The sequence below is a fragment of the Myotis yumanensis genome, unplaced genomic scaffold (genome assembly GCF_028538775.1).
Source record: "Myotis yumanensis isolate MYYU_CA2020_CCGP unplaced genomic scaffold, mMyoYum1.0.hap1 SCAF_7, whole genome shotgun sequence".
NCBI lineage: Eukaryota > Metazoa > Chordata > Mammalia > Chiroptera > Vespertilionidae > Myotis > Myotis yumanensis.
The window spans coordinates 87,923,616-87,951,583 of record NW_027223758.1 but is presented as its reverse complement, the minus strand read 5'-3'; the positions used below and the strand labels follow the sequence as shown (position 1 = coordinate 87,951,583).

Sequence of the window (27,968 nt, the reverse complement as noted above, 5' to 3'; positions counted from 1 at the left end):
TTTATTTCAGAGAGGAAGAAAGAGGAAGAGAGAGATAGAAACATCAATGATGAGAGGGAATCATTGATTGGCTGCCTCCTGCACACCCCCCACTGGGGACCAAGCCCGCAATCTAGGCATGTGCCCTTGACCAGAATCGAACCCAGGACCCTTCAGTCCGAAGGCTGCCGCTCTAACCACTGAGCAAACCCGCTAGGGCAAAAGTGTTTTTAACCCAAAGGAACACTCCCTTATAGATTTTATGCCCTATTACATTTACGTTCTTTAAGATTCTACAATGATTTTTTTGTTTTGTTTTTGTTTAAAAAATATATTTTATTGATTTTTTTTACAGAGAGGAAGGGAGAGGGAGAGGGATAGCGAGTTAGAAACATCGATGAGAGGGAAACATCCATTCAGCTGCCTCTTGCACGCCCCCTACTGGGGATGTGCCCGCAACCCAGGTACATGCCCTTGACCGGTATCAAACCTGGGACCCTTGAGTCCGCAGGCTGATGCTCTGTCCGCTGAGCCAAACCAGCTAGGGCTCTACAATGATTTTTTACTAATTAGAGAAAATAGTTTGACTCAGAAAAATAGGACTAAATTCCAGAAAGAACGGTTGGAGAAAGAAGTACCTAGGTAGTAAAGGAATTCTTGTAATCCTTCCCCAGGGTCTTAGAAGGTCAGATAAAGCAGACTAGAGCTGGTTTAGAGGAAAATGAATCACCTTGGGGGGGAAACTTCATAGTATTTCTTGACACTGTTTCAGTTTTACGGTCCTGCCTTCCATCTGAAGTTCTAGACCCGAAGTTGAACAAAATCTTTCTTTGGAAGTACTGTGTGCATACATGCGAGTCACCATTAGCACCGTGAATTTAATACTGAATTTAAACCAGACTCTGCAGCACATGTGGTGATTCTGAAACGGGTATCATGATGCAATGGCCTCCTGAGTCGGAGAGAAATAGAGCGAGTTGAGTTGTGAGTTAGGTGTCTGTCGCCCTCAGGAAGGCAACCGCTGATGGTCCGCTGCTTATGGGAGCATCAGAAAACATAGCAGGCACGAGGTTTTAACTCAGCCGTGGGCAAACTACGGCCCGCGGGCCGGATCCGGCCCGTTTGAAATGAATAAAACTAAAAAAAAAAAAAGACCGTACCCTTTTATGTAATGATGTTTACTTTGAATTTATATTAGTTCACACAAACACTCCATCCATGCTTTTGTTCCTGCCCTCCGGTCCAGTTTAAGAACCCATTGTGGCCCTCGAGTCAAAAAGTTTGCCCACCCCTGTTTTAACTACACGCACACGATGAAGCGGCTGGTGGTGTTTGATCCTGCTGCGATGATGTTTACCTCTGAAATACTTATGAAGAATATCATTTCCCAAGAAAACTGGTAAATTTGTTTAGATGTCCAGAAGTCAGAAGCACTCTCATATTTTAGACTTTACTCTAAAATCCACTTGGTTATCCTTTTCAATTGACCAGTACATTTCCTTTTTTTTTTGTGGTAATACTACTCTAAGAATGCAAAAGTAATAAAACGTATTTGCTAATGCCCACTTTACTTCTGACTAGGCTTCTATCACACTCGTTTAGGTCTGGCCAACTGGTGGTTATTTCTCATATTTTTGAACAAGTAAGCTTTGTGAGAGTGTTACCAAGTCCTCCTCCAGCTGTCATTTTGAGGAGAGAAGCGAGGAGCCTGTGGTTTATGCCAGCGGTGTTTTAATATGTTTCTTAACTGGAACAGTTAGACTGTTTTGAGGAAACATTTCATTGGTATCAAACAGAAAAGGTCGCCTGATCTTTAGTTCAAGGACTTCTCGCACTATCTCCATGGGCAAGTCCTTTTGCTACTTCAACCGCACCATCTCCTGGGCCAATCATGCTTACCGACGGCTGTCGATTTTCTCTTGACGGGGCTGAGTGCGTTGTTCCCTGGGCCCCAGTCGCCTCCTGTGTCAGGACTGCCAGCGTGGTGCAGGGAAAGCAGGCTGCTCTAGACGTTGCGTTGTCGGCATCAGCTCTTGGCATTGACGCCAGGTATTTTCAGTGGAAAAGGATGGGCCTGGCCTGGGGACCCAGCTCCTCTCTTCCCGTGGCTGTGTGACCAGGGGCAGGTGATCGAGCCTTTTCGATCCCTAGTTTTCTCTCTCCAGTTTGGAGGTAGTGCCTGTTCGTCGGGCACGGAAACTGTGAGGAAGACATGAGATCACACGGGTTAAGCGCCTGGTGTTAATAACCAACCATTATTTTATCGTCCGAAACATGTTCCGTTTGGCTTGCTGATTGCTTTCTGTACTGAAACGAAACTTGATGAACGCTTCTTTCCAAACATTATCTGTGATGACCCACATTCCATTTCTGGGCAACATGCTCCTGAGTCCGTCCAAAGCTGCTGGGTGTTCGCAGCGCTGGGCCCCCGAGCGCTCCCGGGTCCGACCAGCATCGCTCCCGCTCTCCCTTGTTTTGTGTGTTTTTGACGCGAGGGTCAGCGTCCTCCTGCGCTGCTTGTTCCTTGGAAAATTCTCTTGGATTAGTGTCAACCCCGTTGTCCTTAGCAAGTCACATGTTGAGCTTTTACCGCATGTCCTTAGGTTATTTTCTTCCATCTCACTCCCTCTTGCCTCCTGCCTCTGACCCGAGCCTGCCTTCTGCCAGTCGCCATAGTGCTTCCTCACTGTGATTTTCCCAGTAACTCCTTCCCCCTCGTGTGTACAGGGCAGGGTCCACACTGCGCCCCTGCAGAGCCCCCCTCCCCCCAGTGTTAACCCTCGTCCCTTCGGTGGGAGGGGTGAGGACGGAAAGACGTGCTCTAGCTCTCCCAGGTGGCAGAGGGCAGGCGGGGAGTGTGGGCCGTGGGTCAGCCGTGCCAGCCAGGCAGTGGTTTTCCTGAAAAGCAGCCTTTTCTAAGGAGCGGTCTGTAGTGAGCATCAGGGAAGCTTGACTCGGGGACAAATGGCCAATCCTGTTGTCCTCTGCCCAGGGTTCCATGTTCTTGGAAATCATCATCTTCGCTTGACAGCTGGCACTTTGGATTTCATTTTTTACCTCACGCCACGTAGCTTGGCCCCTAGGAGGGATGCACATGCCGTAGGAGGCCAGGGACTCTGTCGAAGGAGGGATGGAGGAACTATACTGCCTCCGAGGTTGAGGGATTTAACGCACTTCCATGAATTTGGATTGTTTCTTCACAATACTGTGCGTGGCCTCGTCTCCATGCTCAGAGCTGCAGAGTCTCTACTGACCCCCGACTCTTGAGGGAGACGTTGGGTTCCTTTCTGTGTCCATACAAGGGCCCTGTGACATGGGGATCATCATCAGTCAGGGGGTCAGAAAACGGAGGCCTGGCGAAATGGGACTGTGGCCTCACAGCTATTAAATGATCCCTTGTTTCCAAGGTAGTGGCTCTCCTTTGCACTCGCTCTTTTGCGTTATTTTAGGAATCCGTGTTCAGCTGGAGAAAAGCTCCCGGTTAATGACAGTGGACATAAGAGAAAAGGAATTCAAATTAGTAATACCCTTCTCTCTGTGTGTTTCCAGTTTGTGCCAAGCAGGTGCCCGACGAAGCCTCTTGCACTCGGGATCCCAGCCTTCCTAACACGGCCGCGCCAAGCAAGCTGGTGTCTTCCTTCCAGCAACACACCAAGAAGGCTCTGAAGCAGGTGAGCCGGCGGCCTCGGGCCTCTGTCCCGTGCTTCTGCCCACGGAAGGCCACAGTCTTGTGTGGAGAAAGTAGAATAAATAAGAATATAGCAGCCAGAAGGCAATACACATGCCCCGAATCCAACCCCTTCCGTAGTATTTAGTGCAGTCATTTCAATCTTGGCCCAAAGCTGCGAGAAAGCTTGTTTGAGCACTTTGATGTAAAAGAGAAGAGGGAAAATGTGCCTGGAAACATATAAAAACTTGTATGAAGGCTTTTGTGTGTGTGATCCAGAGTAAGCATGTTGGGTTCATCAACGCATTGCATATTTTGAAAATAGCGTCTCTGTGTATTGTCTCATGTTTATCTGAAAGTTGACATCAACAATAAACAGAGGCCGGCCGGGCGTGGCTCAGTGGTTGAGCATCGACCTGTGAACCAGAAGGTCATGGTTCGATTTCCTGGTCAGGGCACATGCCCACGTGGTGGGCTCGATCCCCAGTGGGGGCCATGCAGGAGGCAGCAGATCAATGATTCTCTCTCATCACTGATGTTTCTCTCTCTCCTCTCTCCCTTCCTCTCTAAAATCAATGCAAATATATATTTAAAAAATCACAGATAGTTTCCTTCTCATTATTGAGATGCATTAAGTTACAAATGAGGAAAACAGAAATTGTGGCTTGCTCGCATGTAGAATATGCGTCTTCAGTGAGCGTGGTTTGGTGCTGAAAGGAGCTACCTTGGCATATCGTCCTGGTGTCACATCAGCAGTCTTGACCTGTGTATCCTCGTCCAGAGATAGTGGTGAGAGGTGATGGCTACAAGGTTGAACTCTGGCCTCTGACATACCCTGGTTTCAATTTTTGCTACTCTGTGTGACTCTGGGCAAGCCACTTGTATTCTCCGCCTCTCAAATTCTATTTCTAGAAAATGCGGGGATGATCTGAGGACTGAGCGAGGTGGTTCACTGGCAGCACGTGGTCAAGTGAGTGTCCGGCCCACAGTAATCGCTCAGTAAGTGTCAGCCAGGGGGGTCACACTGCCCCTGCTCCACTGTGCAGGGAAGGGAAGGAAGGATGCTGTGGTTAGATGGGGACCTTGTGCGATGCTTATCCTAACGATGTTACTGAGTGGAAGGCTCACATGTTTAACCCTGAATTCCTGGTTTTCCCTGGGTGACGGCTTTACTCTGGCATTTTTATTTGGATCCTTGAATGACGCCCTCTTCCATCTCACCTCTTGCTGACCCTTACCAAGTCTGGTGTCATTCTAGGGATACAGTATTTATGACAAGGAAAGAGACACCATTGTTTGTAAATAAAGTTCAGCATTTCTTTAAAAGCTCCATCAATCATTTCTTTAAAAGTTCAGTCAATCTCTGGAGCTTCTTATATTCACATCCAATCTCCTATGTTTAGACTGTCTCCACCTACTTTTCCTCTACTTCAAACAAAGCAACTTAATGCTGTTGTACTGAATTATATTACCTTTTATTCTATATGAATTATTGAAATTTGAAGTATTTCCATTCATTGGGATTATATTGATGGTAGTAACATAGGTCAAATAATCTTGCCATTTATATCCTTGCTCTTGGGAAATGGTTTAGACGCCAAAGAACAAAGTTGAATTTAGTGTTGAGGTTCCTTGTGATAAGGCTGAAATAAAGGGTGGGTGATGGTAGGGAAACCTAGGAAGGGCTTATTCAGGTAATAAAATGCTGACCAGGACAGAGCAAAAGACACAAAACTGGGTGCTGGTAGTCGTAGCATTTAAGAAATATAGATGCAATCGTAAATGAAACTCATGCTTCCGAGGAGCGGTGATTTAGAAAATGTGCACCCCGTGAAGCCTTCCCGTGTGTGAATGGAGACATGAAAACTCACATCTCTGCATTGTCAGGTCTCATTGCTTTTCACTCCCTTCATATCATCTGAACATTTTTTATAATGACTCAACTATCGCACAGCTCTGAGTTAGTGGTTTTTTGTGTTATTTTATTGCAGAGCACGTGTTCATGGGAAGTGACACTTGCTTGCTCAGGCTCTAAGCCTTGTCTTAAGAAGATCTATTGTGAAAACTTCTGAATGTCCAGAAAGAGCTATTTATCCATGCCTTAAAATGTCCTATTGTATAACCAAGTAACAAATGAGTCACCAGGGAATATGGCCCGCTGTATAGCAGCTATGCTAATGTTTGATTAATAAATTCCTATCAGAAATACATTTAGAAGAAAAGCTGTTCTTGCAGAATGTTGCTCAGATTCCCTGTAATTGCTGACTTTCTTCGGGCAGCATTTCACAAGTTGCCTGAACACGAGGCTTTGTAAATTGTAGCAGCTCAGTGTGTACGCAGCTCACCTTTCTTTTGGAGAGTTGACTGGCCCTAGAGAAGTGGTGTAAGTGTACATGTTATACGTCCATAGATGTCCAATATTTGTGTCCCGTGTTTGCGAATGTATGTTTTGTGTACATATTTACATGCACAAGTCATCATTTCGTGAATGTAGGGCCAGCTGAATGACCCTCATTATCGCATCAGCCGACATTTACTTTTCTGAATCCTAGACATTGTGCTTTGCATTCCACATGCACTGTGCCGTTTAATCCACATGCAAGTCCTTAAAAGCAGGCACTAGCATCCCCATTTTTCAAATGAGGAAACTAAGGTCCAGAGACGTTAGGTAACTTGCCTAAGATCGTCCAGTGAGTAAATCTTGGCGATGACATTTCAGCCCAGAATCGTTTCAGATACTGCCCCCTTAATGCATACTGCCTTTTGGCATCTATATATATAAAATAGAGAAATATGCTCATTAACCGGGACCCCGTAACGGGTCAGCCGGACAGGAGGAGGTTCCTTGCGCAGAGTCGGGGGCAGGGCGGCAGGGCGGCAGGGGCCTCCACACGCCTGGGCTGCGGGAGGGCCTGATCAGCAGCAGCCTCGGCTGCTTCAAGGGCGGGAAAAAACACCACCACCAAAATCCAGGAGCTTTATATTCATAAATGTAAGTGAATCATAATAATGTAAAGCAAATATACCCACAAAATAAGCCAGATAGAGTTCCTAGTCCTGAGCCCACGCCGCCACCCCAGTCTGAAGTTGTAGCTGTGGAGGGTGGGTTTTTACTGGGCAGTACTGTGGACGGCAGTGTATCTATAGGCCGGTACTTATGGAGCCATATACCTCTTGGCTACTGACATCGATCATTCTCCCTGTTCCTAAATACTTGGGACCCTGCTACTTCCTAATCATGGAGATGTCAGTTAGCATCGCATGTTGGGTGTAATCGCATGAATAATGAAGAAAGGGTAATGAAGAGAGATTAAGCTTTGGAAGTTTATAAACAGAATCAAAGGAAAGCTTGAAGTAGGATGAGGTCTGCTATGGGAGGTAACCTGGTGGCTCCCCCAGGTTTGGCTTCCGGCATTACTTATTTAGGGTGTAGGATTTATTCATAAAGTTGCACACCCGGTTTCCCTCTCCACACCCCAAAGCAGATAATATTCTTGGCATTTTGCTTTAGCTTTGTATATTTGACCAATACTGCGAAATTCCGAAGGTTATGTTGCCTGATAGCAGTTTCTGACATTTAGCACAGTAGCAACAATGCAAGTTGTTGGTGCCTGACACAGCCAGCTGTTGTGTGTGTGTGTGTGTGTGTGTGCACACACACGCACACACACGCACGCGCAGTTTTTTTAGCATTCCCAGCACGTGGTACTTTGAATTTCAGGGAAGGGCTTATTACATTCAGTGCATTCTTAAGTTACATTGTCGGTGTTGTTTTTCAAGTAAAATAAAGCAGGCGTTACTTGTTTATGCAAATCCAAGCTAATACAAGAGCCTCTGGCTTTAGGTTTTATTTTTCATTCGAGGGGAAATGAGAACTGTGTCGTGTTTGCATAGTTATCTGACAGGCTTTCTGTTTACCAATTTAAATGTTTATCCAAAGCAAGCATGTCAAACTCGCAGCCCACAGGCCGCATGCCTCATTTATTTGGTTTGTGTTAGCCTTTGAGTTTGACATGCTTGATCTAAAGGGTTTCATGTCTCTTTTTTAATTAAACTTATTGGAGGTGACATTGATTAATAAAACTATGCAGGTTCAGGTATACAGTTCTACATCCTCTGTATTGTCTCTTGTTATAAGAGAATATTGGGGTGCACCTCTAGAGAAAAGCATGCCGAGTCAACACCTTCTGGTTTCTTTCTTTCCACATCGATCTAAAACTGTAACTAATGTCTGGTGGGATCTTTCCTTTTCCTAGACTTGTTGAGCTCTGTTATGTGTCCTTGAAATAGTACATTTATTTTCAAGGTGTGGCCTATAAAAGTCTCTCATATGGACTGGTACCTGAAAGCATTTGACTTGGCAAGTCCAATAGACTCGTTTGGGCATGAGAACATTTACATGTGGGCAGCATGGTAGACGGCATTTACGCTGGCCATCTGCTTGTTTATTTAGGTTTTGATGCTGCTTCTTTCTGGGTTTGAAATTACAGGATTTAAAGTTGTTAAATAAGCTCTCCATTAGCATGTCAGTGGAGAGCTCAGGCTTGGGTAGTTAGGGGTGCCTTGGGGACATCATCCCCTAAAATGCATCTAGACTAATATAATAAGTAGCATGCGTGTCAAATAGAAGGGTATGCAGGTGGACCAGCAAGCCCCCGGGGCTAATTGAGACCCTTGGTGTGGAATAGAAAAAGCCTGCATCGCAGCCCCAAGTTGTCGCCACCGCAAAAATATTTCCCCTTCATGGCACCCCGTGCAGAGCTAACCTTCCAGGACCCGCTGAAGTGGCCTTCCTCATCCTACTTTCTTAATCTATTACATGGATTTCCAAGCTGTGGGATACCTAAACTTAGATGGTTACAAGTTAAATTGCATTTAACTTCTATTATATTTGTAGTAATATAAAATAGAAACTTTTGTTCTGGGAATTGTAGCTAAAGCTCAAAGTTGAGGACAGTGGGATACAAGGGTACCTTGCTGTGAAGAGAGGTGCAGAGGCCTTACTGAGAGAAGGCAGTGGCTGCTCACCGCCCCTGCAGCCTATATGCAAACAGCCTGAATGCAAACAGCCTGAATACAATAGCCTGTATGCAAACAGCCTGAATGCAGCAGCCTGAATACTAACAGCCTGAATGCAAACAGCCTGAATACAAACAGCCTGAATACAGCCTTTATACAAACAGCCTTTATACAAACAGCCTGAATACAAACAGCCTGAATACAACAGCCTAAATGCAAACAACGTGAATGCAAACAGCCTGAAAACAAACAGCCTGAATAAAACAGCCTGAATGCAAACACCTCTGTGCATTTCCTATTTATACATCTTAGCAGCACTGTGTCTGTTTCACAGGGACATGTACCAGGTAATTTTCTCAGCATTGCACTGCTCGCGCACCCTTTCTCTGACTCTACACCTCGCCATTAACCATGGCACCCCACAGTCTTTTTTAAAAATATATTTTTATTGATGTCAGAGAGGAAGGGAGAGATAGAAATATCACTGATGAGAGAGAATCACTGATTGGCTGCATCCTGCATGTGCCATAATGGGGATTGAACCTGCAAACCCAGCATGTGCCCTGGCCAGGAGTTGAACCATGATCTCCTGGTGCATAGGCCAACGCCCAACCCCCGAACCACACCAGCCAGGCATGGCACCCCTCAGTCTTAACCAGGGCTCTGCACCCACAGTCTTAACCACCACACCGCACAGTCATCGCCAGGACTCTGCAGCAGCCCGGCCTCGACCAGGAGGGGGGTTACTACCTCCCTTGGGCATGGTCAGACTCATTTATTGGATGAGGTGAGGAGCATTGTTAATGGTGTCAAAGATCGGTGCCCTCAGGCTCACTGAGCCTCAGAACCATCTCTGTTTTGTCTGGCACATTGTTCAAAACAGGAAAACTCACCTAAACATCCTGAAAGTCCAGTTGTGTTGGTTCTCCTGAGCCGGTGCTGCCCCCTCCAGTGGGGTGTGTATCCCCACTCACTTCAGCCTCCCCTCTGTCACTGTCTGACCCCAGGCGGTGTGGTCCAAACAGCACTGCACATTTTTTTCAAGGAATTGTGAGGACACACGCAGCCTCTACGTGTGAGTTGCAGAAACATGGTTATAAAACTTCCCACCCCCCAAAACACACACACACAGAAAACCAAAACCATGACTAGCTAGCTTCTTCACTTGCAGGATCTGTCCAAGAGACCGGCAATGTAAGACACATATTAATATGTATAATAATGCGAGGCCGGATTCACTACACGGCCTGCCTTGTGGACATGACAAACGCCAGAGTTCTCTGGTCGGAGCCCGCCCAGACTATCCTGAACATCTCGTTGGGGTCCGCATTGCTTCCCCCATCCTTCCACACTGACCTGCGTGGAGGAGTCCTCCATGTCCTGGTCCAATAAACCCCACTTGCTGGGAAGGGAACTGGACTCTTCCACGAGCCCAGCACCGCTCAGCCTACGATGAGGCAGATCTCATGAATGTGGCCAGGATGCCCCTTCCTGTAGCTGAGCCCAGGTGCCCCCCAGTTCACCTGGGAGCCTGCTGTCCACTGTGACACTCCCCAATTGTTGCTTATTTGCCCCTAGAAAAGTTAATCGGGGTCCAACATAATGCTCGTGTTTTAGAGGTAAAACTAAAAAGTATGCATACTTTCCATACACTTTAAACAGTCCTTTTTCTGTTGGGCATTTAGTCACCTACAGGCACAAAGTGTTGCATATCAGTATTTTAAAAAAATGTTATATTAAGGCCCGGCCAGCGTGGCTCTGCGATTGAACGTCGACCTATGGATGAGGAGGTCATGGTTCGATTCCCAGTCAGGGCACATGCCCAGGTTGCAGGCTTGATAGCCAGTGGGGGTTGTGCAGGAGGCAGCCGATCAATGATTCTCTCTCATCATTGATGTTTCTAGCTTTCTCTCACTCCCCTTCCCCTCTGAAATAAATAAAAATATATTTTTTCTAAAATGTTATATTAAGAAATATTGTTTAAATTTCTGAGTAGGAAATACATGTTCAGAAAGAAAATCATTGAAATAAGCACAATATTGATTAGCATTATTTTATCCCTACCTGGTTCCACCATGACTCTTTAAAATTAAAAATAGCTATAGGTTTGGTTTAAAAAAATGTTTTGTTTTTGGTCAATTTTTACCCAAGCATATTTTTTCCACTTATTTTTTTATGAGAGAGGGGAAGGGATGGAAGGAGAGAAACATCAATGTGAGAGAGACTCTGACTGGGACTGGATAGCAAACCTGCAACCCAGGTATGTGCCGTGCCCTTGACCAGGAATCGAACCAAAACCCAAGACCCTTCAGTGCACACGCCAACGCTGTAGCCACTGAGCTTACTGGCCAGGACAGCTAAGGGTTTTCATTGTTTTTATACTATTATTGCTGTCATGCTTTCTTCTGATCGAACTACTAATTTTCCTATAATAGAGTCTTCTCAGCTCTAAAAATTGAGAGTGGAATTTTTATTACTTTAATTATTACCACCAGATGCTGTGAAAAGGCAGGCCATCTTTGACTTTATGATTCAGGCTGATGGGCCTCTTTGTATTTTATCTCTTTCTCTCTTTTTTTTCCAACCGATATTTTCCAAAATACACCTGACATCAAATGAATATTTTTTAAATGCCTATTTGAACTGTTAAAGGAGATAGTTTAAATCTATGATGTAGAGCCTCCTAAAAACCTGTCACTCTTTGTAGATTTTATTGTTTTGTGGGTGTCTTACATAGTGGGCAAAGATGGACTTAATTGTAATGGAAAGCACTGTGTTGCCTCATTCTGATTTTTTATTGGATTGATGGTTAATGTCAATAAATTGCTTTGTGTTCGTACATAAGGCTAGAGAGAGTTATGTATACACCTTGATGAATAAAAGTGAATGTCTTAAATATTTTATAGCACATGTGCTCTCATCAAATATATTATTGAGACGCCTGGCCGCCATGGCTCAGTGGTTGAGCATCAACCTATGAACCATGTGGTCATGATTTGATTCCCAGTCAGGGTACATGCCCAAGTTGTGGGCTCAATTCTCAGGGTGGGGGCGGGTGCAGGAGGAAGCCAATCAGTGATTCTTTCATCATTGATGTTTCTATCTCTCTCTCCGCCTTTCCTCTCCAAAATCAATAAAAAAAATTTTAAGTAAGAAATATATATGTGTATTATTGAGAGCTAGAAAATGATGAGGAGGATGGCATCTTATTCATTTTTGTGTCTCTTGTCCCCCCCCCACAGTACCTAGTTCTTTATAAAAGCTTAGTACATCTAAGAAGGGAAGATGACTTATGTTATCATTAGCAACAGAATCATCTCTATATATATAAAAGCCTAAGCGACCGGATGACCAGCTGGTAGCTATGATGCGCACTGACCACCAGGGGGCAGACTCTCAATGCAGGAGCTTCCCCCTGGTGGTCAGTGGGCTCCCACAACAGGAGCACTGCTCAGCTGACAGACACCGGGCTCACAGCTGGTAAGCGCAGCTGCAGTGGTGTGAATCTCCCCGATGGACCCTCCCCCTGTGCCACCTCTGTGGCAGCGACAGTAGTTGCAGCCGGGCCGGGATGAGCTAGAGCGGCACGGTGCCTAACCTAGGCTCGGGCTCCTCCCTGGCCGCCTGCACTACTTCGTGCTGTGTGGGATCAGCACAGACAGCAGGCTGGAGCCCAACGAGCTGGCAGGTAAGGCCAGGCTGCTGCGGTGCAGAGGTCCACTGATCCCCGCTGGCCAGGTCAAGGGACCCCACCCGTGCATGAGTCCGTGCACCAGGCCTCTAGTTTGTAATAGATTTCTCAACCCATTCACTTTCCCAGTTGGTTATAAATATAATCTGACTATGCCTCCTCTCATTTACATGGCATTTACTTTTTCACATCTGTAATTATTGGATTGCTAAATCTTGCGATCAACAAGTTGGACATTCAGCTGCGACTCTGCAAATAGAATGGCATCGTTTCTGACAGCGAGGGAATATATAGTCAGTGCAATGTTTCAGCAGCCCGTGACAGCTGTTGGTCGAAGAACATTAATCAAGTAACTGAGATGTTAGAAAATTGGAAGAAATTACACAGGAACCAGGAATAAAAAGGTCTGAGACTGTCTGGGGCCAGCCTTTGAACCTTGCTGAGGAGTCTTAGCCTTCCCGTAAGTGTGAATTCAATGTGTCTGCCTGAGACCCTTTTTATTACAGGTAATTTTCGGCGTAAATCCATCAGCTAGATAAGCTGTTTCTCAGAACTTTCAAATGTCTTTTATTCCATCATCGGCACCGTGGCTGATTCATTTATGAATCACGCAACACTCCCATTTGCAGAGATTGATTCTCGTCTCGGTTTATTTTTCTCCGGGATCTGCCAGAGGCCATCAGGCTCGTGTCCTGAAGGTTAATGCCCAAAGTCAAGCCAACAACAGAGCCACGCGCTGCCAGGTTTCCAAGATGAGGACTGATTCCCTTCGCAGAAATAAACGATTCCTGCCATGTCCCGCGGTTCTGTGCAGCGCTGCCCACGGCTGAGCGAGCGCATCAATGCTGTGTCCCTACCCGCCGTACATACTGATGACACTCTGTTACCCTGACTGACTGAGCAGCGCGGAGGGCGCACCTGCCAGGGACGCGAAGACACGTCGCTTCCCATCCCGGTCTGGACACATTCCTTCGACGTGTATGTTACTTGGGCATCATGGCTTCACCTGCCATGGGCTTTCCGGCCCCACAGCGAAGGTGGAGCAGGCCTTTGTGGGCTTTGTTTTCTGAATGATACCCGAGAGGGTCTCGGGGTGACACCCTTGGCCAAAGCCCGATTGTAGGTGTGGAGGGAAAATGACCTGAAGGTGGCTATTGCGAATCCTGACAAATGAGTAGCTCTGTGCGATTCAGTCTCATAAAAGGCTCTATCTAATGGGCAAATGGATCATTTAATTCAATCATGGGAAACCGTTGGGGCTATATTTTTATGTCCTTTATTGTCATGTTTCGTAGGCTCTGAGGCAGCAGCAGAAAAGAAGAAATGGGGTCTCAGTGATGGTCAACAAGACTGTCCCCCGCGTGGTGCTGACACCCCTGAAGGTGTCTGACGAGCAGTCGGATTCGCCGTCAGGTAAAGAGCCGAAAGGGTCCGCGGGCCAGGCTCCCCCTGAGGAGACTTCCTCGCTGAAAGGAGATGCCAGGAATTCTCTCTGCAACTGAGCAATGGTTCCACTCGAGGTTTTGTTTAATGTTTCTGTACCTTTTGACTCTTTCAGTGATTAAAAAACACAGAGTGTTTTGCTCCTTAAACAAAGGTACCAGCTCTCTCATCAGCAAAGGACTTCCTTTGCTCACGTCAGTAGGGATAGGAAATGGCACTTCTAGGCGGGGTGTTTGCTCTGGCTTTGCTTCTGTGTGGATGTGGGACTTTAATGGCGGACCACATGCTGATGGGCACTGCCCGCAGCAGCAGTTCGGTGGGTGTGCCTTGTTTTGCGGTCCTCGGCTGCAACGCCGGGCATCCTCGATTAGGTTTTGTGTTCTGGCCACATCCTTCCCACCTCAGGGCAGCCCTGACCTTTTCTAATTTACCTCCTGTCACTTCATCAGCGATGTGCCGTTCCGTTTATGATAGACCGATGGCTGCATTTTCTGTGCCTACTGCAATGTAAAGTTATTTATAAAGGTACGATCTCTCTCTCTCTCTCTGAGCTTCTCTTCTTGCTTCAGCTTCCTGTCTTGCATCGTCTCTAAGTGAGATAATATTGTTGGAGCTTACTGGAGTATTTTTACAAAAGATCTCAGTGTTTCTTTTATAAGCTGTCAGATCAGCGAACGTGTTTTTGACTCCACTATTAGGCCATCTGTTCTTGCTTTTTGTTCTGTGTGATTGATTTATTGGGCTTTCTCTTTGTAGCCAGTAAAGGAATCAGATTGTGGCCCAAGGTAGTGAATTAACTCCTAGAAAAGGAGATTATATCTACAGCTTTTTAAAACAACTTGAGATGTTTCTTTCCAAGGACAGCAAGGGGAAGATAATGACCTAATAACCATTTCCTTTTTTAGGATCCGAATCTAAAAATGGTGAAGCAGACAGCTCAGATAAAGAAATGAAACATGGGCAAAAATCTCCCGCTGGAAAACAAACAAGTCAGCACTTAAAACGGTTAAAAAAGTCTGGTTTAGGTGAGTGTTCAATGGACTATGACATTTCACAGTCTAGAGATTTATATCTTTTTGAATGAAATTGTGGAAAGTCTCAGAACATTTTTTTAAGGGTAAAACAAACATTTCTTAAATCATTCCAATTAATCTAAACCAAAAGGGTACTAAATAAGGAAATGTAGTTATAATGGAATGACCTTAAGCATTCAGATGATTAAATATTGCTAAAATGTGTGAATGACATTATTGTATGAAACAAAGGCTAAAGATAAGATACTTAAAATTACATCCATCTTCAAGTATTTATCTGCCAAGTATGATTCTATTTGATGAGCAATATTTTGTTCCCGCCACCGGATTTCACTTTTTAAGAATATACCATATGGGGGGGGATGCAACTTATAAAGACTTCACTGAGCTGAGAGTACATGTCCTGGGGGTCGGCTGCAGTAAGCTGCCCAGCCTTGCTTTCCATCGGTGCTGCTTGAAATAGTCAGTCGTGCTTGTCTGAAAACTAGTGTGAAGCTGCTAATCAGTGTGGGAGACCCCATCCATGGGTCTTCCAAGTCAGCGCCAGAGTTTCTTCTGAAGATCTCCTTCCTGATAGCATCTCATCAGGAACTCCACAGCAGCAGCCGGGGGAAAGGAAGATGAGAAGGAACAAGATGAAAACAAACTGCTCCTGGGTGGCGCACTGCCGTTCTCTGCCGATTCGGCCTTGCTGGAAGTCTGGGCCGAATGGCTTCATTTCTCTTAGTTACTTCACCCCTCAGTAAGGGCAGTGATAATGACCTGGGTCGTCGTAACGTTTCGTAAAATGATAGAAACTTCACATTTATTGACCTGAACTTTATTCCTGGTTCTGCACTGATTTTCTTGGAAATTTAGGGTAGTTCTTCTTTGCAGAGTTTTTCTGTTTACAAAATTCAAGCAAGATTGTGACGCATTTATTTTTAGTTTTTTAGTAAAGGTTTATTGATTGCCTACTATATACCAGGAATTTTGCTAACTCCTAGGCACATTTAATAAGTCTTGCTATATTTTTCAGCTATCTTCCGGGAAGCAGAATTTATTTTTAATTTTTTCAATGTAGCATAATGATCTCTTTTGCATTTTTTCCAAAGCTAAATAATTTTATAGTTTTTGTGTAGCCTCAAACGTAGGTGTGTGTTTGTGTATAACCACACTTACACATATACTGATGTAGTTTTTATTTTTCCACTAGCCTTTTGGGGAGTTGTGAAATCAATTCTTTAACATGAGTAGCTTCTGAAGTAGAAAACTGTAATGGGAGAATGATATGTAAAGAATGTCCTAAAAAAAATACCATATTATGATACCCAAAGTAGCTGAAAAGTCATTGACCGTCAATTAGAAATAGTCTGCTGACAAACTCAGTAAATTCAGCCATATCAGAAAATTCACCCGGCCGGCGTGGCTCAGTGGTTGAGTATCAACCAACCTATGAACCAGGAGGTCACGGTTTGACTCCCGGTCAAGTTGCAGGCTCGATCCCCAGTGTGGAGTGTGCAGGAGTCAGCTGATCAATGATCCTCTCTCATCATTGATGTTTCTATCTCTCTCTCCCTTTCCCTTCCTCTCTGAAATCAATAAAAATATATGTTAAAAAATGTCAAGGCACAGGCGTTGCTGTTTAATTGCTTAGCTAACTTCAGGCCTGGAAGTCAAGGCCATTGTGTACTGGCCATCAGCATCCTCGCAGGCGCTCAGGTCTGCAGCCAGGATCTCATTATCTAATTGTTGCCTAGGAGTCCTGCATGCCAGGAAGAAGCTCACTTGTTAAAAATTGTATTGTGAGAGTATTTTAGCTGACTTGTTAGCAAATTAAAAAGGCAATAAAGGAGATTGCTGTGTTCTTTTTAACCTGCTTTCTTTTAGACCTCAAAGTGCTAGAAATAATGAAGCCCCTAATGAAAGAATGGAGCAGTAAACTCATACTCATGCCCATATCGAATGCAATGGTCTAGGTGTTTTGACAGAAGATTCCTCATTTAGTCCTTACTTCAATTATCTACAGTAGAATTATTTCCACTTTCTTCAGCTGAAGAAACAGGCCCAGAGGATTAAGGAGGTTTGCCCAGACCCATAAATGACACAGCTAAGATACAAGCAAAGGCACAGCTAGCTCCGGTCTAAACAGTTAATCTTGGATATGGTCTGACTGTCAAATCCTTTAGCTCAGTGGCCGGCAAACTCATTAGTCAACAGAGCCAAATATCAACAGTACAACAATTGAAATTTCTTTTGACAGCCAAATTTTTTAAACTTAAACTATATAGGTAAGTACATTGTTATTAACTTAATTAGGGTACTCCCTAAGGCTTAGGAAGAGCCACACTCAAGGGGCCAAAGAGCCACATGTGGTGCGTGAGCCACAGTTTGCCGACCACTGCTTTAGCTGATATGGTAGACCTATGGAGACCACTGAGGAGCAGCATGGCCCTCTGTCACGTGAGTCTGCCAGAGGTGTTAAAATGCAAGTACTCTAGCCTTGGCTGGTATGAAGTGTCAGCTCCTGCAGGGTCTCCAGTTCGATTCACAGTCAAGGGCACGTACCTAGGATGCAGCTTCCATCCCTGCCCCAGTAGGGGCACGTGGGGTGTGTGCGGGAGGCAACCAATCTATGTGTTTCTCTCACATCAATATTTCTCTATCTGCCTCTCTCTCTCTTTTCCTCCCTTCCCTCTCTTCCCACCTTCCTCTCCTTCCCTCCCTCCCACTCTTATCCTCGGGTGGGGATTAAACAAACAAAAAAATGCAGGCACCCTAGTTACTCTAACAAGGAGAATGAGCAACTCCAAGATTTTTTGGCTGATCCTGTAAAATGAAAGAGATGAGGAAAAAGGTGGGATTTAAATTAAGTCAATTAAGGTAAACATTTGTCAAGATAAATTGCAGGTAATTACTGGGAAGGAAGTGTGACTGACTCTCTAACCTAGCAAGCAGCTTAGGGGAAATGGCTTATTTTGTGCGAATGACGTCAGTAGTGCTTATGAAGCCCAATACTCTAGAGTGAAAAGTGAAAAAATGCAAAATGACAGGAAGCGCCTTAAATGTGACCATCTCCAGACAGTGGCCGTGTCTCTTTCAGGAAGGATTGTTCCGATGCTCTGTGGCCTGAGGGAGCTGGCAGAGTGGAAGATTCTCTGTGCTGTGAAGCATTGTAGAGTCTGGATGGTATTTAGCACTCCATAAGGCACATTGATGGATATTTTGCTCTCCCCTCTTTGCCATTAACCTTGCTCATTTTTTTTGGAATAATGACCTTCAGTCCATCTTCGAGGCTCTCACCACACCCCTTATATCCCTCTTATTAGAAGGTGCTAAATACACGTTTTAAATTTATATTTATTGATGAGAGAGAGGGGGAGGGAGAGAAAGAGGAAGGGAGGGAGGGAGGGAGAGAGAGAGAGAGACATACATCAATTTTGCTGTTCCACTTATTGATGCATTCATTGGTTGATTCTTGTATGTGCCCTGACTGGGGATTGAACCCATAACCTTGACCCTTGACGTACCGGAACAACACTCTAACCAACTGAGCTACTCAGCCAGAGCTGAATAAGTTTTGAATGCATTATTTATAGGCAACCAGATGGGCTAGTAGGTTTGTCTATGGATGAGGCATCCTATAGGTTTCTGCATAATAGGCAAGTTACTTAGATACCCTGGAATAAAAATGACCTCTCCCAGGAGACCCTGTGCTCTTGGGATAGGTCATTCTTTAAGGACCAATGTTAGCTCCAGAACCAATGTGAAGAAAGATGAACAACCAGCACTCCCAGCCAGCTAGACAGGGAGAACTGGTTCTTAATTATCTGTTTTTCCCAGCAGAGTTAGACATCCAATTCTATAGTTTCAGAAATGTGGTTTTCACCTTCTTTGCCATCTCCAGGTAGAGGTAACTGTATAAAAGCCCTAATCTACTGAAGCCATCTATAATAATAAAAGCGTAATATGCTAATTAGACCTGACAGCCGAACAACCTTCCGGACGTCCTTCCGGATGACCTTCTGGGGCTGCAAGGGCTGAGGCAGCCGCGGTGGCTGTGAGGGCTGAGCCTCTTGCATGAATTTTGTGCATCGGGCCTCTAGTTCTAAACGAAAACAAATACTACAAGTCTTTTCTAACTTCAAGGAATTCTGAAATTAAACTCAGTAAATACCAGCCTTTAGGGTGTTAATCTAAATTTTCATCCTTATTGTGAGATTTCCCAAACAGGATATGGAATACTTTTCATCGTCCCTTATGTTAATTTGTCAAATTGCAGGATAGTCACTGTTTTCAAGGTGGAGGTTTTACCTGAGTCTCGGAGCCTCGTGAGTGTAGCCCAGCACACAGTGGACCCCGGTGTGTTTCCCTGAGGACCCTGCAGTGGAGGATGCCCCCAGGGCCCCTCAGGTCCCTGCGGAGGCCAGCTCCCGGGAGAGGGCTAGAGCACACAATAAAAATAGACACAATGAGCGCCGACACCCCAGTCATTCTAGTTCTGATCGTGCTCTTGAGATCCTGTGGGAAATATATCACAGCCTAGGGACCCACTACTTTTGACATTGGTGTTTTGTTTTATCTTTGTTCTGTTTGTTTTGTTCTTAACCAGGATTATTTATGGAAAGTAAAAGGATATTTCTCTGAGTAGCTCTCAGATGGAATAGACATGAGACATGGGTCAATTGAGTGCAGTTGAAAAAAACAAACAGATCTATAGAATATTTTTCTGATGATGTTATAGCAAAAAAAAAACCTTTTGTTAGCCCTCCCCCATTTCTTAATCATGTATGGTAGGAAACGTTATTCTGTTATGCGTAAAACAAATGCTAACAGTATCTCCAAGAGCTCTTTTATATCATACGTCTTGCAGGTTATTATAACAGTAAATATTAGACTACCACATAATCAGGCAGTCGAAACCACATCCAGTGAGCTGAGAGCTAGGTGACAGCTGAAAATGGGGTTTAAAGTACATGTGTTTCTTGCCTAATCAGTTGGTTTAATATCCCGTCTGCTTATCTTAGCAAAGGATGAAACTCATTTAAAAGCTCCCCTGTGGAGTCTTCAGAGAGAACCCTGGTACATTATCATCTCGTGGCCTCCAGGACACTCGGAGGGTGGATTGTACACATCTAAAAAATTGTTTAATGCTATTCTCTCCTACCACTCTCTTACAAATTAATTTTTCACATCTTCCCTTAGCTAAAATCAGGGGTCATTTACCTAAACCGGTTTTTAATGATAGGTCTTCCTACCCACTCAGAAGGAGTTTACAGAGTGCCTGCCTAACTCGCCTAAGATTGTAATGGATGTCTCTGAGGGGTTTGGAATAAATGTGCTTGCTGAGCCCAACTTCTGGGATTCGTTCCAATATATTTTATTTGGTTTAATCTTTTTTGTAGTGAAGAATGATAACATTACTGGTTTCATAAAATGTTATATGCTTTAAGAATAAATCAATGCGGAAAAATAAGACTTGAAAAATAAGCCTCAATCTATCATCCAAAATAATCTCTCTCAGTGTTTTATAAACAGATTTGACATCTCTTCATGTGTAAGTCTAGCCAGAGGTCATCACTGAGAAACTGTATTATGCCATTTAAATTAAAAGTATAAAATTTAAGTAAGCCCAGGCTGCCTACTAAAAAAGAACAGAAGTAAAATTTAAAAAGAGCATTGCTAAACATTGCCACAAGATCTATTTATTGCTAAAAGGTCTCTCCAAAGGTATTAAATAAATGAAAAACTGGAAGAGGAGTAATTATCTCTTTTAAGTATTCATTTAACGTTGGGCAGTATATTGTAAAGGACAGGGAAATAATTACACGCGTAGCCCCTCCTACCTCCATGTCTTGGTTAGTTTTATTATTTTTTTATACATCGTTGTTAACATTTATATATCTGTTCTGCAGTCAGCATTCCCATAGTTCATGACCCCGGTACTATATTTCAATGGATTCAGTGCTCCCTGGTAGACTCTCTACACGGTTTTTCATGTGTGAAGGCTATGCGGATCCTCGTCATAGAAGGTGTGATTTTGACCTCAGATACATGTGTACCCCTTAGACTTCGCTCTTGGAAAGCTTCTGTGTTTCTTCTCCGAGCTCTTTCAGAACCTTCCTCTCGGTTCCTTTGAGGCAATGAAGCGCTCTTTTCATTCGGAACTCCTTCTGTATTTTCCTCTGGTCCCAGGTGCTCTGGTCTGCCCTGGTGTGTGCTCCTGTCCCCGTGTGACTGGTGTGTCTCGGGGTTTGTGTGTTGTGTGTAAATCCTGTGTGGGTCCCTTCTGGGAGTCTGAGTGTTTCCGCCAGCGTTCTATCCACTGGTCCACGAGAGCACCGACGTCTGCAGCCTCTCCTGAGATTGGTGCTCTTCCAAATCCCTTTGGTCAACATAACAGAGACTTGCCCTGGCCCTGTTTGGACACAGGCCCATGGTTTTTATCTTGGAATCATCCTGGTGCTCCTATAGCAGAGATTCTCACTGTGGCTTCTCTTCCTCCTCCCATGGCCCTCAAATACTTGACACTTTCTAGTGTCGGGAATTAGACACTAAAATAACTGCATCTTTCCTTCCTGTGGATACTGTAGGGAGACGAGGTACCAGCTTTAACAAGCTAGGGCAATCAGATATAATTGGATTGTCCTTAAGCCAGCTAGGAGTAAGTGCATGAGGAGAATTAAAAAGGAATTAAACATTCTCTGTGGCAGCAAATTTAGCAAGAGTTTCATCTGTTCTGTTTTTATTCCAAAATTATGAAACATGCTTTTGCTTAAATGGACATCTTTGAAACAGGTCTTTTGGTGTTGCCATAAAAGACCATGTACAGTGGGGCCTTGACTTATGAGTGTCCCGACTAACAAGTTTTTCGAGATACGAGCCGTCTCTCGGCCGATTTTTTGCTTTGAGTTGAGAGCTAAAATTCGGGTTACGAGCCAGCTTCAGATACCCCACCGCTAGTTGGCGCAGCGAACGTCACAGTGAACGCCACAACATCAGCCCAGCATCACGTGTCTCACTCATTCACTTTAAGATTTGACATACGAGTAATTTGAGTTACAAGCTCCATCACGGAATGAATTAAACTAGTAAGTCAAGGCCCCACTGTACCTCTCTGGATCTTTTTTCCCCTCTGATATTCTTAATGATTTTGAAGCAAACTAAACAGTAACCAGCAGCGTAATCCATATTTCTCACATGGCTCATAACATGTATTTCAAAAGTGTTTCAGATTTCTGTTTTCTCCAATGCCCCCTCCCAATCAGAATTACTGTTGGTAAGCGACCTCAGTTCCTTCATATTGAGAATCTCTAGGCCATAAAAAACAACTAAGCAAATGCCTTCCCTGTATTTTCAACATTTCTGTCTCTAGGTTTTACATTTGCCTCTGATAAAGGTAAGCAGCTTCTTCCCTATTCTCTCCCCGTGGCCTTTCTGTTTTAATTGTCAAGTACTTCAAACATAGAGAAAAGTACAGAGCTAATGAAGCAGACATGTACACATCCACACCGTGACTCAACAAACATTAGGAGTTTGTGAGATTTGCTTTAGATTTTTAAAAGATAGATACAACTTTTGTACTTTTGTGTTTATAAGTGAGATTGGCCAAGAAATTTTCTCTTTCTGTCTTTATCCTTACTTTGGAATAAAGATTATATGAACTTCATAAAGTGAACTAAAGCACTTCCTTGCATTGCCTAGTCACTGGGATCTGTATAATATGAAATAATGGGAAAGTTTGTTGGTGTCCTGGTAAAATTCATCTTCAGAGCTATTTCTGATAAGTGCTTTGTGTGTATGTAGGGTTTCCTATTTATCCATTTTTTAAAAGCTTTTATAAATTCATTCAGGTTTTCTATTTTTAAGTTAAATTTGAAAGTTTATAAACATAACAGTTTGTCTTCAAAGATACTGGCTAAAGTCGTAGTATTACTTGTGCTTTTAAAAATCTATATATAGCTACTTTTGCCTTGTAAACCTATAATATATCTCAAACTATATGCCTACCTTTCTTTCCTATTCATGTTCATTGATGCCATCTCTCTCTAGAGGTATGCCAGTTTTATTAGTCTAATAAAAGAAAAATTATTTTGTCCTTTCTTAAATTTCATGAATGCCTATCTTAATTTTTAAATTTTTCGTATTTTTCTTTCTCAAGTTTTTATTCTTGGGTTCATGTATTAACTTCTTGATTTGTACCTTTAACAAGTGAATTTTCAATATTTTTCCACTCTCTAATATATACAATTTGCCTTTAAAACCTATTGAGCTTCAATTTACAAATTTTAACATTATCATTCAGAATCAAAATGTTTTATAATTTTTGTTGCAATTTTTTCCCTCTAACTTATGAAATATTTACAAATGTGTTTTTGAATGTGCAAATATATAATGGGTATGTGAGGACTGAACAGTTGCTGTGTTCATGTTATTGATACCTACTCATATTTCTTTGTGAAAAGAAAGATGAGGTTTTATATTATTCTCTAGTATTTGTTGAGACTCACTGGTCAGTTTTTTGGTTTTGTTTATGTTTGTTTTCTTACTGTCCCTTGAGTGCTGACAAAAACATTGCTTTCTCTGAAGGGCTCCGTGCAGTGCCCTAGGTTAAATTCATCGGTACAAGATGGATTATTGAGTTGCTGATGTCCTCTGTATTCTTAAGATAAGTTTTTTGTCTGATATTGCAATTTCCGATCAAATATCTTAAGACTTCCCACTAGCATTGTGTAATTCCAGTTTCTCTTTTCAAGTCTCTCAATTTTAGATTTTGAATGCTATCCTATTTAAATAGATGCAGGCTTAAGGTCAATATATTTCCCAGTGAATTATTTATTCTACACTTAAGAAATGATCTTTTTCATGCCCAATACATTTTGTTTTGTTTTTTACCTTTGACTGTCTTGTCTGATGTTAATATTGTAGTATTGCTTTTTTTGTTGTTTTGAATGTCTGCCTAGTATTTCTTAGTTTATCTCCTCATTTTTATCCATTCTATGTGATTTTTAGTTTAAATATGTCTCTTGTAAGCATCATATAATTGGGTTGTATTTTTAAATCTAAGGCAGATATTCATTTATATTTGTTTTGATTGTGTTGGGCTTAATTTTAAAAAAGTTCTCCTCCTTTTATACCTTCCATTTGATTGATTGAGTTTTCCTCCCATGCATTTATTTTGAAGTTATGAGTCTTTCCCCTGACCCCCAGTGGCTACCTATAGAGTTTTAACAAAGTCAAGAACTAGCCTGTTTCTCTCCTGTTCCCAAAACATGCCAGGGTTTTACAGTATTCTCAGTCCAATCACACCTTCCCATCTCCTTGCGATGATTCTCCACTATTGTATTTCCAGTTGTTTTAACACTCATTAGTTATTAGTATTTTTTTCACCATTAAATACATTTGGACTTGTTTCTGTTAGTCTTTTAGTTGACACATTGCTTTTGCTACTTGCTCATTCTTTCTTCGATTTAATTTATTTGTTAAGAACATTTACTGGTTATTTTAGCAAAATTCTCTAAGGGTTAGTTTCCATTTTGGATACTGAAAATGTTCTTGTGTCATTGCCATTTTGAGAGACTGTTTTCAATGAAATTCTAGATTGACACTTACTTTCTCTTGGCCCTTTGAAGATATTTCACTGTCATCTGTTATCTTTGAGGATAAGGTTTCGGTCTTATTGTCATCCCTTTTGAGGTAGTCTATTTTTGTTCAAAACTGTTTAAGATATTCTTTTTTTTGATGTTTTGTGATTTCAGCATATCACATGGATATTTGTCCTTCAGAGTTGGAGTCTTGCTTTATCTGAGGACTCATCATTTTTTTCAATTCTAAAGATTTCAGCCATTAGCCCTTCAACTATTGCTTCTCTGCCACCTGCTGTGTGTTTTTATTCTGAAACTCATACAGATATGGACGCAGACTACTTATTCCATTCCCTGTATTTCGTTCTCTATAGTGGTTTTTTACTCATCATCTTATGTGCTGTATTCTAGATATTTCACCAACTCTATATTTTATTTAATAACTAGAGGCCCAGTGCACGGATCCATGCACATTGAAAGGAAATTAATTAGAAGAAATATTTTAACATCACTACTCACCCTTTCTCTATAATAGAAGTAACAACCAAATTCACGATCGACAATGACAGATCGAAACACGCGTGTGATTGGCGCCAGTGAGAGCTTTATATATGTGTGTGTGTGTGTGTATAAATTTGCTTAATTAGACCTGCTTTCTGATTTAGCTAAACTTTTTCCAGCCCAGTAAAGCACCCCAACTTCTCTTTCAAGGAATTGTCAGCAACACAGCAGTAAATATCAACACGAAGCAGATTATTATTGTAGATCATGCAGGGAGAACAAAGGGTAAAATATTTAACTGCAGCAGTGTTTGACTATATTCAGTGAGAAAACCTGAAGTCATTTTTAAGGTCTACTATTTCTTACTTCTTTTCAGTCAGGTCAAGTTTCTAAGCTTTCTAAATCTCCATTTTCCGGCTAATGAAAAGAAAATAGGATCCTACCCAGTCTCCTACTACTTCAGGACTTCAGTGAGGATCAAATGAAATGAGGCACGGGAAAACACTTCACAGACATTTGGTTAAAGTGTAAAATGTTTGCACCTGGCTACGGAGCAAGTCATGTTCCTGGGCTGAAGAAACTCCAAGGAGGCTAGTCACTAGGGAGAGGAAGCCACGTTGCTACGTGACGTCATTAACCGGCACCCCCAGCGACCGTTTCGGGGCTGGGCTGGGCTGGGGGCCACATTTTGCGTCATGGGGTCTTGGCAGCATTAGCTGCGATTTGGTGGGCTGTCGCTCCAGGGTGGTTGCAGGGCCTGTGTTCCACTTGGGGGAAGCCGAAAGTTGCTTTGTGGGCACCAGCTCCGCGGTGCCGTTTCTTTTTAAATGGCTAGTGTGCATCATGGCAGCTCCTGTGTTGAGTGTCTGCCCCCTGGTGGTCAGTGCACATCATAGCTACCGGTTGGATGGACATTTAGGTGCGTGTCTGTGTGTGTGTGTGTTCGTGTGTATTTATATATTCTTTCTTCTGCTGTGTTCATTGAATTTTTTTTAATTTTTAAAGAACTAATTTTCTTAGATATTTTATATGGTCATATTTCAAATGTGTCTATTTTTTTTATCATAGTGTCCTGTTTTTATATAATGGTTTTTATTCCTTTTTTTGTCTCCAATTGTTTAAAACAAAAGCCAGCAATTTTTCTATCAGAGGACAGAGAGGCAATGCAGTAGGCTTTGTAGGTCATGTGATTTCCATCACAAGTATTCAACTCTGAATTGTAATGCAGAGGTAGACCTAGGGAATCTAAACAGTTGGACTGGATATAGCTCATAAGCTGTAATTTATCAACAAATGATTGAAAATACACTCTATTAATATCACATTCAAATGGTTCTCTTAACTCAAGTAGCTAAGAGTGGAAATTCTTCTGTTTGATGCATCAGCTGACTGCCCCTCATGGTAGGTTACTTTCTTGTGTCAGTATTTCCAGTTGTGACCTCTATATATGGCCTCCTGTTGGAGGCCAGTGCGCCTTGCGTTGTAGAATTATCGTTCAAAGCATACTGGCTTTGCAGACCATGCAGCTGATATTTCTATAAAGGATTGCTTTATACATTATTGCTCTCAGAATACCCTGGATAAGAGTCTTCTGAAATAATCTAGTGCTTGGTGCTCTACCTGACACATGGGGACCACCGAGCTATTGGTGCTACCTGTATCTCTATTAAATTCCCAGCACTATTATTATTCATTCTGTGTATTATAGAATGTACAAATATTGTACTTGCTACCACTTATGCTCCCCAAATTTTTTTAAAATTCTGGGGAATTGGAAGAACATAAAGTACTTCTTTATCTAGAACTGGTGCTCCTTTGAGACAAAAATATGGACGCATTGAGTGAAGTATGCGTGATGAAAATTAAAGACAGCTTAGGCAAATAGGAACACAAAGAAGCTTTGAGATTTCCTTCTGAAATACCATTTTTAAAAGGGGTAGAATTAAATATATTCATGAACCTATATGTGTACATATATGTGCTCGATGTATACGTATATCTGTGTGTACACGTGCATGATGTTTCCAGTCCGTAGTAAACGCATGCCTCTTGCTCTTTATCACAGGACACTTGAAATGGACCAAAGCTGAGGACATTGACATAGAAACGCCAGGATCTATTCTTGTCAACACTAACTTGAGGGCATTAATCAATAAACATACGTTTGCTTCCTTACCTCAGCATTTTCAACAATACCTCCTGCTTTTGCTCCCAGAAGTGGACCGTCAGGTAAGTAGAAGTTTAGACACTTGATACGAGTCACTAGTTGTATTTATAAAGTGGCAAGTCTTTTCTCAAAGATGACTGATAAGTGGATGGACCGTTTTTGTAATGTTCCAGTGTATTTATGTAATTTACATGCTTACCGCTAGCATTGGTGTATTTGTTTCATCTGCCAAAACAAAGCCATTTTTTATTATCAGGCGTGAGCCAATCCCAATTGTAAGATACAGCACATTGCAATAAAGTGAAAACAATAGACCTCCCCACCATGGGAAGGGAAAGCAAAGAAATCAAACATTCCACCATCAAATACATCGTTGAAGTAGCTGCTCCCTCCCCGGAGGGAATAGTGAAGTGCAGCAATAAAAAGCCAGGGCTTCTAAGAAATTATGTAAATGTTTTTATTCTCAACTCTTTCCAAAAAGCATTTAAAATTTATGTTTGCAGTTGCCTTCTGAGAGTCTATCATCATAAATACGATTGCCTATAAATAATCACCTTTTATCTTTCTTTTAGTACAACTGAAAATGCTTTAAGTGTAGTGTAGTATTTTTGAAAGGCCTCTAAAATAAGGAAATGCAAAGATAGACCCACAATAGCAGGCATCAGTCATCTTCTAAAGCTGTTTCCTTAGAAAAGGCAAACAAATTCATCACATAAGCTTTTATTAAATCTCACAAAAATTATTAAATGGTAAATAGGAAACATTTCCTTGTGATTCTTATTTCAATAAATTTTGACACTGTATATTGTTTCCAGTTGATGGACATAGTGTGTGCATATTTATGAATTTGTATCTCAAAATGAATTCGTATCTCAAAATGATAGGTACCTCCATAGATTGAAAT

General features: G+C 42.6%; 1 protein-coding gene across 1 annotated transcript in view; it reads left to right on the top strand.

The window, feature by feature from the left end:
• The window catches only part of ASXL3 (ASXL transcriptional regulator 3), a 167,700-nt gene that overhangs the window by 85,289 nt on the left and 54,443 nt on the right, over window positions 1-27,968 (top strand). Inside the window, 4 exon segments of the mRNA XM_070421632.1 lie at window positions 3,529-3,650; window positions 13,652-13,769; window positions 14,705-14,824; window positions 26,963-27,126. Of these exon segments, the coding sequence (XP_070277733.1) occupies window positions 3,529-3,650; window positions 13,652-13,769; window positions 14,705-14,824; window positions 26,963-27,126 (524 nt within the window).